The sequence below is a fragment of the Prinia subflava genome, chromosome 8 (assembly GCF_021018805.1).
Source record: "Prinia subflava isolate CZ2003 ecotype Zambia chromosome 8, Cam_Psub_1.2, whole genome shotgun sequence".
In the NCBI taxonomy this organism is placed as follows: domain Eukaryota; kingdom Metazoa; phylum Chordata; class Aves; order Passeriformes; family Cisticolidae; genus Prinia; species Prinia subflava.
In genome coordinates this window covers 12,925,304-12,939,548 of record NC_086254.1, presented here as the reverse complement: position 1 = coordinate 12,939,548, position 14,245 = coordinate 12,925,304, and the positions used below count along the sequence as shown (strand labels likewise).

General features: G+C 48.8%; 1 protein-coding gene across 1 annotated transcript in view; it reads left to right on the top strand.

Annotated features, from left to right (window-relative positions):
- The first annotated feature begins 3,332 nt into the window (after positions 1 to 3,332).
- AP3D1 (adaptor related protein complex 3 subunit delta 1) overlaps positions 3,333 to 14,245 on the top strand; it is a 40,512-nt gene continuing 29,599 nt past the window's right edge. Inside the window, exon 1 of the mRNA XM_063403142.1 lies at positions 3,333 to 3,675. Coding sequence (XP_063259212.1) covers positions 3,580 to 3,675 — 96 coding nt within the window. The 5' untranslated portion in view covers positions 3,333 to 3,579. The remainder of the gene's footprint in view (positions 3,676 to 14,245) is intronic.

The window sequence follows — 14,245 nt, the reverse complement described above, 5'->3', positions numbered from 1 at the left end:
GGATTGTGTTTTCCCACTGGCAGTGGATTCAGCAGCTCCTCTCAGAGCTCTCCCAAGGCACAGCATTCCTTAGGGATGCTTGCTGTCAGTGCTGGGGATGCAGCTGGAGTGGGAAAATTCCTGCCCTGGGAATGCTGCCTGCATAGAGTGCAACAGGGAAAACAGGAGGTGGCGTAATTTATTAAAAATAAAAAAAAAATCTGAGCTGCAAAATCCAGGAAAGACAAAAGCTGGGAATGTTAAGATTTGGGTATCACCAATGGCAGCAATTAGGTTTAAAGCAATGCTCTTACTTAAAGGTGACCATAAGGGGATTCCAAACCCTTCAGCATTCGCAGGAAGAAGAGTGAAAAAGTCAATCGTGTCCCAAATTCAATTTTTAAGGTTGAACTGAGTCAGGCTGCCTCAGGAGGAGAAATCCTTGGAAATTCAGTTGGGAGGGATCAAGTCTTGCCAAATCCATCTGTAGATGTTCCCTCCCCGCACCTCGGGGTGCTGCATCTCCCAGCCTGGGCTTCCCTGCCTGGCCCTGTCCTGGGGGTGTGAGGATGTGACAATGTGACAGTGTGACAGTGTGACAGTGGCTGAGATCCTCTGCAAGGGACTGGGCTAAAACAAGGGATTTTCACAAGGTTTTTGGAGATCCCCTCAGAGAGCAGCCCAGTCAGAGGCAGGGGGACAGTGGAGGGGACAGTGACAGCACAGGTGGGCACAGCCAACCCTTCCCAAGCACAGCTTCATCCTGGCAGCTTGATGTTCTCCACACCATGAGGACTCAGCAAACATAACTCTTCCCTTTGACTTTTTCACTTAAAAAGGGAAACCTCCTGCATAGGGGCCGATGTGTGCAGCTATTTCTGAATAAAACCAACAAAACACCCGGGTTCCTCTCTCTGCCCCAGGGCTGACACAAACAGGCTGCAAAGCACAGGCTGAAAGCAGAGAACAAAGGGAAAAACACTGGGAACAAGAGAAATCCTTTTCCTTCCCCTGTTGTGCAGTGGCTTAGAATCCCAGGTGGATCTCGGCAAGGTCATGTCTCCTTTTTGTTTGCAAGCTCCTTTCTCTTTACTTCCCTCCTTTCCCCGATGCTGGAATCCTGCTCTGGAGGTGAAGGTGGGGTGGAAAGCAGCTTCTGTACATTTTGTTTTCCCTCTCCTGTTCCCTGTCACAGCCCACCCGCAGTGGGGACATGTCACCCATGGGTAGGGGCTCATCCAGGGGTGTTGGGCACATGGGTAGAGGACAAGCTGTGGTCACAGGGACACTGAACCCCTGCCCATTCTGTGCCCACAAGTATAGGGACACCCATGTCTGCCTGGCCATCACCCACCACGTCACCTGTCACCGCTCTCCTCACCTGTCACCGCTCTCCCACACCGACACTGGTCACCTGGGGCAGTGGGTGACGGTGTTTAGTGGGTGCTCAGGAGTGGCAGCCTGTGGAGCTGCACCCCAATAAAGACATGGCCCAAAAATTGGCTCTATTGGCTGTGCAGCCACTGCTGACACCCACGGGCAGAGGAGAGAGGTGGAGCTCTGCCAGCCCCACCCTGTGGGACCACCAGCCCATGGAGGGACCTGCAGCCCCGTGGAGGGATCCACAGCCCTGTGGGGTGATCCCCATCCCTATGGAAGGACCTCTGGCCCCATAGAAGACCTACATCCCCATGGAGAGGTCCCCATTCCTATGGAGGGACTCCTGACCCCATGGAGGCTCTCAGCCCCAGAAAGGACCTGCAGATCCACAGAGGTGTCTTCATCCCTATGGAGGGACCCCCATACCCAAAGACAACCCCCCACCTCCATGGAAGGACCCCCAGCCTCACGGAGGGAGCCCCACCCCCAAGGGGTGACCCCCATCCCCATGGAGGGACCCCCATCCCCGAGGACGGCCCCCCGTCCCCACGGGAGGACCCCTGTCCCCATGGAAGGACCCCCAGCCTCACGGAGGGACCCCCACCCCCATGGAGGGACCCCCGTCCCCACGCGTGTCCCCGCCGCGCGCGCCCGCTCTGCCACGTGGGACACGCGGGAACGGCCGGCGGGGTCGTGACCAGAAGGGGGCGTGGCCAGGGGCGTGGCCAGCGCTGGGACAGTGACAACCGTGGCAGCGGTGACGCGGCTGTCGCGGGAATGAACCCCAGAATGGTTCACATTTAAGGGACCACACTGAGGCATCAGCTCCCACCTTCCTGCTGCGGCAGGGCCATCCCAGACAATGGGCACAGGATTGTGTCCGGATGGTTCTGGAATATCCCCAATGAGAGAGACCCCACACTTTCCCCGGGCAGCCTGTTCAGTGCCTGGCCACTTGCACAGCAAAGTTCTGCCTCATGTCCAGGTGGAAGTTCCTGGGCATCGGTTCCTGCCTGTTCCTCTGCTGCTATTGCTGGGCCCCACGGAGCAGAGCCTGGGCCCCGCTCTGAGCCCTCCCTGCAGACACGGACACACAGGGCTGAGGGCCCCTCTCACCTGGCTGTCCTCTGGAGGCTGAACAGCCCCAGCTCCCAGCTGTTCCTCGTATGAGAGGTGCTCCAGTCCCTTCACCATCTCCACAGCCCCCACGGGCCCCACTCCAGGACCTCCATGTCTCGCTAATCCCGAGGAGCCCAGAGCTGAACACAGCACTCCAGCTGAGCTCCACCAGGGCTGAGGAAGGGGCAGGATCAGCTCCCATGTCCTACCAGCGATGCTACTCCTAACACAGCCCAGAATCCCACCAGCCTCTTGGCCCTCTCAGGTCCAACAGCTCAATAAATACTCAGTGTTTGCTCCAAGCTTTTGCAGGGTTGTGGTTTCTCTCGTGCGCTTGCAGCTGTTTGTCCTTTGTATCCCATGGGATGAGAGGGGCAGGATCCCCCTCCGGGGCCTGTAGCCTCCTGAGGGGCCGAGTGGGCGGGGCTCTATGTGTGAGTGGGCGTGGCTCTGCTGAGGGGGTGGGGCGGGGCGGGCTCGGGGCGGGCTCAGAGGTCACGAGGGGCGCGGTCTGTGCGGGTGGGCGGGGCTGGAGACCGGCACAGTGGTGGGGCGGGGTCAGAGGCGTGGCCAGAGAGGGAGGGGGCGTGTCTGCAGAGCAGGGAGGTGGGCAGAAGGGGCAGGGGCGGGGCAGAGGGCGTGTCCAGGTCGTTCAGGGGAGTGTCCAATGTGATAGGGGCGTGGCTGAGGGCGGTGAGGCGGACGGGAGCGGCGGGGCCGTTCCGGGGGCGCGGCCAGACGGAGGCGTGGCCTGGATGGAGTAGGCGGGGCTGGCGAGCAGCCTAGCAGGCGGTGTTGGCCCGGGGGCGTGGCCGGCCGGTCGGGGCGTGGCCATGTCGGGGGCGTGGCCGAGCCCTCAGCTGACCGTCCGCCATTTTGTCGGTGCCGGATCCCCAGCGCCGCCCGGAGCTGTGCCCGCGGCCGGGGTCGCCCGTGCCCGCCCGTCCGCCAGGGCAGCTCCGCCCGTGCCCTTCCGTTTCCCTCGGCATGTGAGCGCCCCGGCACCGCTGCTCTCACCCAGCTCGAGCGGCAGCAGCACCGCGGCGGCCCCCCCGGCCGGGCCCGGCCCCTCAGCCCGGCGCAGGCCCCGCCGCCGCCGCCATGGCGCTGAAGATGGTGAAGGGCAGCATCGACCGTATGTTTGACAAGAACCTGCAGGACCTGGTGCGCGGCATCCGCAATCACAAGGAGGATGAGGTGAGGGGACCCTTCCCCGCGCCCCGGCCCGGGGATGTCAGCGCTGTCCGCTGGGGCCGTGTCTGGGAAGGGAATGTTGGTTTGGGAAGGGGAAGCGGGAGTCAGAACGAGGAAGGTGACGCTGGCGTGTGAGGCAGGAGGGACAGGCTGGGTGAGAGCACGAGAGTTAATAAGGGAGGGTCGTGCTTGGTGCTCACCTTTGCATTCAGTGTGTTGTTGTGGTGTTGAGGTCCGTCATATACATACGGACTGATATGTATATAAACACACACAAATGTATACATGATTATTATAGAGGAATAATATAGAGGAATTCCATGCTCTCTAGCCCTACAGTCACGTGCTGTAGTCAGCTGTGTATTCTTCACCCTGAAGCTGTTATACAGGAGAATTAAGGTCCTAATTCAGCTTTCAGATCATTCATGCCTAGTGTCTCCTGACTGAAATGTCCTTCTCCAAGAGCTTTTCTAGGCAGCAATCAGTTCTCCGTGTTGGCCTGTTATCCACTCTTGTGTGAAAAGCACGTGATCAGGAAATTAGTATAGGTGAAATAATTAGTCATCAGGAACGTGTTATGTGAGACTCCACAGTGAAGTGTCACATGGTAATTGAGAAGTAACGGGCCTCAATGTCATTTATGTTCATCTTCAAGTAACTCCTGAAGCCTGAGAAGCTTTCTTGATGTTGGTCTAACAGCTGGGCTTTGCTGGTGTGTTGGGGAGTTGCTGTGGCGTTGGTATCAGCTATCAAAAGCATCTGGAAAAGTTGTAAACATGTAACTAAATTAAGGACTTTACAAGGAATGCTGATCTTCTTTGGTAGTGCTATGAACTGAAACACAAAATACAACTTCCAAAATCTCTGTGAAGCCCCTTGTACACCAGACAAGGGGTTGTTTGCTCGTGAGCACACCTGGGAAACTTCTGTTTTTTACAGAATATGCCAAGTTGGAAGAGACCCGTCAGGATCATTGGATCTAATTTATTTCAGCATATGTTAAATTTATGGTATTGGTTGCACTACTGTGCAGTGCCCTGAAAAATGTGGAAAGCACCATAAAGTGGCAACACCAAATTTGTATTGAATTTATGAGCTTAATGTGGTCTGCCAGAGCAGTATTCTTATAGACCCTGTCCCCTCCCAATGTGTTATGCTGCTTTTAGTAAATCTGCTTTATTCCTTTGTGCATAGGACTGAAAGTGTTTCATCAGCTGTCAAAACCCTGAGGATCCTCCTGGTGAAGGTCCGAGCCTTTGTGGCACCAGTTCTTTGAAAAGAATTGAATGTTCTTTCTAAAATAATTTTGTGGCAAACAGTTTCATAAAGAGAATTGCGAGCCACACAGAGTTTGTTCTTAGTCTGTGACAAGAAATAGTTAAAATGTATTTGCTTTGGTGCCCTTTGGAGTTAGGAAAAAACACTCCTTGGACAATTTTGTAGGGCTCTGTGTACTTGTAGGAAGCTGTTGTACACACTCTGGGATTCAGTGAGGTCAAAGCAATACATTGTGTCTTAAAACAGCTGGGCTGCAGGATGATGGGATTTTAAACTCTTCAGTTTGGAGTACAAATGGTGAGATTTAAAAATAGATAACTATAGGGGAATTCCTTTTTGTATCCTCATGAGCACAAAATTGAAACCTAAACGAGGCTGTGTTCAGCTGGTTAAGACATTGCACTGGTAAAACCTGTGTGTTTGGGAATCCTCAAATGTTTTTCCTAATTGCAGTGAGTGGCTGCAAACAGTGCAGGACTGTGCCTTTTCCTGGCTCAGCTGCTGAGAGCTGTAAACCTGCTGTTGAGCTTTTGGGTGTGGATCCAGTGCTTCCCAGGCAGTGGCCAGAGACATTGGCTAACTTTCAGGTGATGTTACAAAATCAGAATGCTGTTTTAGAGGAAGTAGCTGCAGAAATTCTTCCTCTTTTCCCTACAGTGCTTCCATTGTTCATTGTATCTGTTAAATGTTGCTCCAGTGCTGTAGTTCAACCAACATTTGTGTGTCTTAAGATAAGTGTCTAAGCCTAAGACAGACACTTTATCGTGTTCAGAAAAGCAAATTTGTTTAGAACACTGTGCTTTAGTGGGGAGGATATTGGCTATTGGTCTTGGCTCAACAGGACTTTCCCCAGGAAGAGTTGTCTGAGTTGTCTCTGGAAAGGAGCTGCTGTGGTTGTTAAATAGCAATGCTGTGAAGAGAAATGAAGGCAGGATTGCTGTTTTGATTTCTGATTTACTTGTACTTTTTGCAGGAAGTTAGTTTATTTACGTGTCGTGGGGTTTGTGTTGTGGAATTTAATCACATGGAAAAATCTGCCATCACTTATTCCCTCATCCCTCAGCGTAGTCTTTCCTGGTAGATCTGAGATGGAAAGGTTTATTCCTTTCCACTCCTTATGAAGGTACCACATGAGCGTGTCTGATATTTCAGCCCATGGAGGCTGTAGGAGTGCTTGGCACCGCGGTTCTCAGAGGGTTCCTCAGTGCATTTCTTTGACAGCCCCGCTGTGTTCTTGCTTGATGAGTTTGTGCTCTTCCTGTGCTGCTGTGACCCTAAATCTCACACCCCGAGGTGCGTCCTGAGCTCAGAGGAGGCCACATCTCTTTATTGATAAGTTTTGTGTGCTGCTCAGCTCTCAGAGAAGCTGAGAGTGCTGGAGGCTGCCTGGCCCTGGAGCTCACAGCCTCTGTGCACGTGTGAATTCCCTGTCAGAGGCAGTTCCATTTATTTGGAGTGTAAAACACTGCAGCTGAAGGGATGGGCTTACCAGAGGATGCGAGGTGGGGGAGAGGAGGTGGTGAACGGTCAGTGCTCTGTGCAGACCTATCCTGTCCATGTGCAGTGCTGTAGGGATGCTGGAGCTGCGCTGTCCCTCGGCAGGGTGAGTGCTGTGTGCAGGGAATGAGGTGGCAGAGCCGCGTTAGCTCCTTCCCCCTCTGACACGTGTTTACTTTCCAGCAGAGCTTTAGTCCCTCTGGTGTTCCCAGCACCAGTTCAAAGCCAAACTGGATCCTACTGCGTTTTCCTGCCTTTTCACTTCCAATACCTAATTCTTTCCCTTTCGTTTGGAAAAGGAATGCTTTTGCTGATGAAAGTGGTGTTTTTCAGCAGTTATGAGGTGGTTTTGTATGCCATGGAGTAACTTCTCCCACTTTGTGCCTACTGCTTTGGGATCTGCTCCACAGCGTGCTCAGGAGAGAAATGCCTTGTACCATAGGCTGTTAAAGTATACTGGATTTTTGCCAAGATAGTCCAAACTGATAAATTATATCTGTTCTCCTAAATGTGTAATAAGAGACGGGATAATTCTTTGATGCTGTTTGCCCCTTGCACAGTGTTTTTCATTCACAGTTAAAAGTTTGTTTTTCCCAACAAGGAAGCTCCTGTCAGACGTTCCTTTATAAAACTAAAATTATAAAGTAACAGAAACAGATATTAATGAGTGTGCTTAGGCTCATTCAGACAGTAGCCCTCTGTTTCAGGTGTCTTTGATTTATTGCAGTACACTTAAGGAGAGAGAAGGGATTTTAAAAAGTCCTGTACAAAGTATATGTGCACTTCTCTTACAATGTGAGAAAATCGTCCCCCTCTTCTGAGAGACTCTGCTGCTGTGTGTGCTAGTGTTAGCCCTTTGTGGGTTTGGTTAGCAATACTTCCAGGAAAAATCATATTGAAAAATTCACATTTTCCTGTCTGTGCTGTTGGATGAGAGGTATCTCATTGCTGGTTCACACTTAAACTGTTTTGGAAGAGTGAAAGGAGTAGTCAGTGCTGCTGGTTGGGAAAAAAAATAACTTCAGTTACTAATATAATGCTAAATGGGAGGAGCACTGTGTGTCGTGCTCTGAAATGTATTTTACTGTCAGCCTGGGCTTTCCAACGTGGCAGTGGCTTCCTGCTGCTTGCTGAGTGTTACCTGAGGACAGGGTACTTGTATTGTTAAAAAAGCTTTTTCCCCCTAAATAAAGGACTGCTGTGTTGCACTGCTGATTTCCAGCTTCTTCTCTGACACATTTTCAGATGAAATGATGATATGGGGAGTTTTGAGGAATCTTTTCACATCACAAACCCTTTCTAGGCTCAGCCTGTCCTCAGTGTGGCTGAAGCCTTCTCATGCTGTGGCTTCAGCGTGGCCTCAGCCACTGTGCAGTATTAGTATTTGATGGTAAAGGATGTAGGATGGAACACAATCAGGGAATTTTGAGGGATGCTAAGCAGCTTGTTGGTGCCTGAAAGGACAGACCAACTGCTGGGCAGTGCAGTTCATTGACGACAGACAGCTCTTTCAGGCACTGCTGCTCCATCAGTTACTGTGTGTCATATACGTGTTGGGATCTTTGAAGGCAGCTCATTATTCCACCCACTTCCAAGTGGATCTGGAGTTGCTATTGTTAATTCTTCGCGTGTGTGAATCACTGGAAAAGACAAAGTGAGAAAGAAAAACAATACACAGAGAGGTTGGATAAGGGCCTCTCAGCACTTGGTGAGAAACCAGTGTGGGACTGGCCTGCAAGGCCCAGTGTGGCAGTGTCCTGCCTTACCTGCTGTGTCACGGACACAAAGGACCTGGAGCATGGAACAGCAGCCAAATGTGGGCTTGTTCTGCTGTGATTACAGGCAGGAGCAGCTGAGGCTTTGCATTAGTGCTGCCTTTCATTAGCTTCTTGCTTTCTCCTGTATTAAATATTACTTAATTGACTGTGGCATAAGTGGGGATAATAGCTTTGTTCCCAGTGCTGATCATTTTATAGCTGTCTCTGCTGAGGGTTTGAAATGCTCCAGGCAGACCCACACTTGCACATGTGGAAGTAAATATTATGCCCAGGCAGGTCCAGGGGAGAGAACGATCTGTCTGGTACGTAAGAAATGGAGTGAGCATCCACTGTACCATTAGTGAGGCCAGGGGAAAAACAGCCAGAAAAATCAAAGTAAAATAGAGATACAAACTGTATTTCTGCACTCTGATCAACTTCAGAGAGTTGTTTATTTGGTGCTTTTTGACGCAGATCTTTGTCCCAGTGCTGAGTGCAGAAAATGGGGCTTTTTGTGATTTCTTGCCATCATTGTCGATGAAAGTGACTGAAAACCTCTTCCTCCACAATGTGGGTTAGTGAATACGTTTGTGTACAGAGAGCACCTTTAGGTTTTTTACTTGGAAGTGTTCTTGGGAGTACACCCTGTTCCTGGTGCCCTGTGAAGGGCAGCGTTACATGACAGCACCAGAGAGAACAGAGTCATGGGACCAGTTACAAGGAAGCATTTGTTAGGTTATTAAAAACTGCTGATCATTCATGCTGAGAAATTGAAATGCTTCATCATCTAAGGGGGAGTCTGCTAAATTCCAGTTGTCAGAAAGGATAAAAATATTTAAATAGGGTAAAAGTTGCAGAAAATAACATTCTTGGTGGTAGTACCTAGTAGCTCAGAAAGGTGCCTGAGTGAGTTTTTAAATAAGAAGCAGATGTTCACAGTAAGTGAAATAAGTGAGCCCTGCTGAATCCTGAGTGTAGCTGGGTATTAGGAATGGTTGATTCCTACCAGCTCCCCCTCAGTCACTGCCCAGCAGGCTGAGCAGTCAGTTTGTAAACCCCATAGCTGAGTGCTGGTTTTAGTATTAGCTGTTTCTTTTTTATTTTTATTTCCATGATGACCTAGATATTCAAACCTGACAACTTCTGCTGAGAAATTCCCATGTTGAAAGGTGTATAAATGGAGGGAGGTGTCGATGTGGGAATGTTGGAACTTTCTTCTGGTTGGCTCAATCTTTATGGCAAAGCTGTATAAAATATATTGCCCCAAGTGGATCACTGTGTTAATCAGCTTCAGCCTTGAGAGTGGATGTTTGTTTAGTGTGAGTGGTGTGATTGTACAGTAGGGAGGAGGTGAACAAACTTACTTTAATTACACAAATATTTGTGTTGAATTTAAGAAGTCAGAAGTGGCCATGAACCATCATTTTCTTTTGTCCTCTTACCTTTCCATAATTGCACAGTACTCGCATTTGTGCATGAATCAGTGCTAGATCTTTGTAGTATTTTCAGTGTTACATTTTTTTTGTATTAATACGTCATTAAGCATCTTTTTTTGCTTTCTCCCTGAACTGCCTCAGTCATCTGAGTCTCAGCAACAATAGCTACTTTAGTTCCTTAGGAGGAAGTGGCTGTCTCCTATGCATCCAACAAAGCACGTGCTTCAATGAAGCCTGCCTTTATCACAGCCTGCAACTGCACAGAGATGTCTGGAGCAAGCAAGTTGAAAAATCTCCTGTAAAAATCCTCACATAGCTTTTTGCATAGTAATATAAAAATAAAACTCTGGGTACATCTTGTATTTGCAAGGATGAGCACTTTTATCTGACGCATCTCTCCAGGCTTAAAAGTTGTCTGCTCGGATATGGTTTAGACAGCACAGACCCCTGAGGATTGTTTAATTGCTGTGCAATTAAATTAACAAATACTGTGATCAGACTGGAGATGTGCTTCTATTAAGGGACTGATAAGACTGGAGATAATTAAGGGACATCTCTAGACCCTTGCTGCTGCTGCCTGCTTACTGATGTACCGGTGTTTGGGGCTTGCTGATTGCCACTTTGCTGATTCCCAGGGTGCCAGCAGAGATCCTGGCATTGCTCACCTGGGAGGGGCCGGGATGCCTTGTGCAGCTCCAGCCTCCTGCATCAGAGCCCTTCTGTGGGCATTCAGAGTGAAATCCTGAACCGTGCTTGGGTAAACCACCAAGGAGGAGCTGTCCATGGAGACTGCCAGAGCACCCCAGGGCTTGGAGGGATGCTGCAGGTGCTTGGATCACTTTGGAGAAGCAGCTGCAACTCTTCAGCTGTTTCTTTCCTGAAATCTTTGTGTTACAGACCTGTTCAGAAGGTCCTGGATGATTTTCTGCAGTGCCTTAAGGGCTGTGGTGGTTGGTCTGGGGTTGGGTATCTGCCCTGAAATTTGTGCACAGTTCTTGCATAGATAGCATTTCTCCGAATTTTTAGAATAAGGTTCAAAGGTTTTAATTTGCTTATGAATCACTTCAGGATGGATGTGTGCATGCATGATGCCAGATTTCAGTTGATGTGTGTAACTTCAGCAAACATTAACAAAAGAAAAAACTGTAAACCAAGTTTTTGCATTCCTTCCTCTGTGTTCTTTGGCCAGGGAGTCTTGTGATCTCACTGTGCTTGTACCAGACAAGGGAGCAGTGGGTAATGCATTGTGTTTCTAATAAATAATATAGGAGTCTGCTGCAAATGAAGCAGCAGAACCTCGTGCCTCTGGTGTTGTCACTCAGAACAGTCCATTGGGCCGGGATCTGAAACCTACCTGAGGATGAGCCAGTAAATCCCTGGAAAGCTGGGTAGCAATGACAAAACGAAGGCATGTTAAAACATGTCCAGCAATGCTGTTTATCACCAGCTGAGTGAAAGATCAGCTTGGCTTTATGAAAATGCCTTTCCGCTTCCTGAGCCCTTTGTTGCAGCTGAGTGCCCTGTGCACTGCTGGACTCAGGCTGCTGCAAACCCATCAGGATGAGCATTGTGCAGCTTCCCGCTCACTGCTGAGCCTCTGTCCTGTGCTCAGCTGCTTTGCCGTGGTTTTGGTGAAGTTGCTTGTGAGGAACATGTGTGAGTGCACATGCCTTGGAATTCTTTATCCAGCCATGGAGTAGCCTTAGCAGAAGATCCTGTTATTTATCTCAAATAGCTTTTTCTACAGTAGTCAAATAATATACTATTTTTATGGAAATGATTGTGTAATGTGTTGATCTCTAAAGCTGTGTCCAAGTCAGTAGAAAGCAGCACGTTTTGCTCTTTAGTGCCCTTGTCTGTTACTTCAGTGGATTCATTCAGAACTGTCGTGGTACAAACGTGTCCAGGTACTGCAGACACTAGAGGTGTTCTCTGACTGGTTCAGTGGTGCTTTTGGGGGTTTGAGAGAAGCCTGGCAAGTCAGAAATTTCTTCCAAGCCTTCTTTCCAACTCAGGAGGTGGCAGCTGATCTGTGTTGTGCTGGGAATGGGATCTGCTGCCTGAAGCACCAACAGATCTGAAAGTTCCTTCACCTCCGCAAGGTGCCTGTGGTGTAACTGCCTTCGGTGCTGAGCATCTTGGTCATGTTACCAAGTTGCAGTGGGCATCTCCTCTCATGTGAGACCATCATGTGGTTGTGCTCAGCATGATCTCACAGAGTTTGTCTCAAAGTCCTACCAAAAACTGATAAATCCCATAGTGCTTAAAACAGAGGAAATGTTACATTTTGTGCTTATTTATTTTTATGTTCTAAGTATTCCAAACATTTCTGTTTTACCATGGTGTAGTTTCAGACACATCAGAAAATCCCTTGCTCCTTGTGGCATTCACTGTTAATAATTCTTTCCTTAAAACACAGTATTTAACCCTGGAAGTGCAAGAAAAATAGGAACTAATGTTCACTGGCATTTTGCTCTTTCATCTGGATGGAAGCACTTGGATGTTGCAGTGACAGGTTTGAATCTCAGATCGAGTGCATTTGGTTTGCTGGGTTGCAACCTGAAGTGATAGGAATGTGAGTTTGCCTTCTCTTGGGTTTAGAAAGTGGTTTATGGCTGAAATGAAAATACAGTTTCTTAAGGACTACTGGAAATGAGTATTTTACATGATTAAATTTAATGTAAAGGTTCTGCAATGATCTCCATCCCAGTCATCAGTGTGTTCCTGTCAGGTAATGAAAGAAAGTACAGCATAGAGAATCATGTTTGTTAGGAATGTAATTGTTGTACAGATTAGTGATATTTTTTTAAATCTGCTTGCTTGGGAAAGGTAAGTCTTTGTTAGCATCTCTGAAATTGTCAGCAACCCCGAGTTCTGTCTAGGCTTGGAAAAAAGCTTTAGTGTTTTTCAAAGTTAGGTCAAAAAAACATGGCTGGGAAATGAAAAATCCTATAAAATGCCATTTTTGGCTTCTTACCATGACCCATTCTCCCCTTGCTCCTTCCATTCCAAAGGGACTGTGTCTTTGATTCATGATGCCTTCTTTCTTATTTTAGCACTCACATTCATTGAAATGCACATATTTTCTAGGTGACATCTTGGAGTTCTTGAGGAATTTGGGAACTTGTTTTAAAAACCAGCTTGTGTATTTTGTTAATGGATATAAAATGTTCCATCATCTCGTTGGTGACACACTTTGAGAAAAGCAGTTGTGACTGCTGTTCTCACAACTTTGTTGAGTACTCACTGCTCTCATCTGCAGGATGCGCTTGGGTTTAGCTGGGCTGCTCCAGGCGTGTTCTTGTGCTGCTCCTTGGGAGGCAGAACAATTACCAGAGTGGTTGCTATAGCATTTCATTAAGGACCTTTTCCAGCGAGGCAGGGAAGGCTCCTTTCCCACTTGGCAGCCTAGCAGGGATAAAAGAGTCTCAGCTCCTTGTCTGCTGCTCTGCCCCTGCTCCCACCCTTCCTCCTCAGCAGGGTCCTGTGCCTGGTGGCCCTGCCTGTCCTCACCGCCCTGCCTGAGGGGTTCCTGAGCATTGCCTGGCACCCTCAGGGCTGGGCACATCCACAGGCCACTGAATGCTGGGGCTTAGAAACGCTCCTCAGTCAACGGGCCAGATTGTGTGAGCCATCAACACAAAACCCGCAAATTATACTGTCACAGAATAAGTAATAAATTAATAGATAAGAAATATATTGATATTGTAATGAGTACTGGGAGCATGAATGAACTCTTGGCACTGCTGATGCCCCGTCTTGAATCCTGGGGTCAGGTTTGGGCTTTCATGATGAGAAAGACATTGAGGGGCTGGAGCACAAGTGTGATGAGGAGCAGGTCAGGGAGCTGGGAGAGGGTCTGGAGCCCCAGGAGCGGCTGAGAGAGCTGGGAAGGGGCTCAACCTGGAGAAAAGGAGGCTCAGGAGGGACCTTGTGGCTCTGCACAGCTCCTGACAGGAGGGGACAGCCGGGTGGGTCAGGCTCTGCTCCAGGGAACAGGGACAGGAGAGGAGGAAATGGCTTTATGTTTGCCAGAGAAGGTTTAGATTGGATATTGGGAAAAATTGCTTCATAGAAAAGGTGACCAGGCATTGGAAGGGGCTTCCCAGGGCAGTGGTGGAGTCACCATCCCTGGAAGTGTTCAGAGAAATAAATCGATGTGGCATTTGGGGACATGTTTTAGTGATGAACATGGCAGTGCTGCATTACGTACTGTTGAACTTGTTGATCCTAGAGGGCTTTTCCAACCTTAATGATTCTATGATTCATGGGGCTTAAAAGCATTTAAGGAAAAGCTGAGCTAGTTATATCCTGGGAAATATTTATTTTTAATTACTACATTAGGAAATTCCTATATTAGAGGGATTTATGCAAAAATGTAATTGGTGCTGGGCAAGATATCCAGATTCTTTGCTGTGTCATTATGTAAATTTGGGGGGTTTTGGGTTTTTTCCTTCCAAATATTTAGGCCTTGCAGAGTGACTACAGTTTTTTTCATTGCATCAAGTGGTTGTTCTCCCTTTTGCTGTGTGGTGTGACCCCAGTGAGCAGCCCTGGGGCTGTGGGTGTCGGTCAGTGGGAGGTGCCTTGGTGCAGGACCTGCAG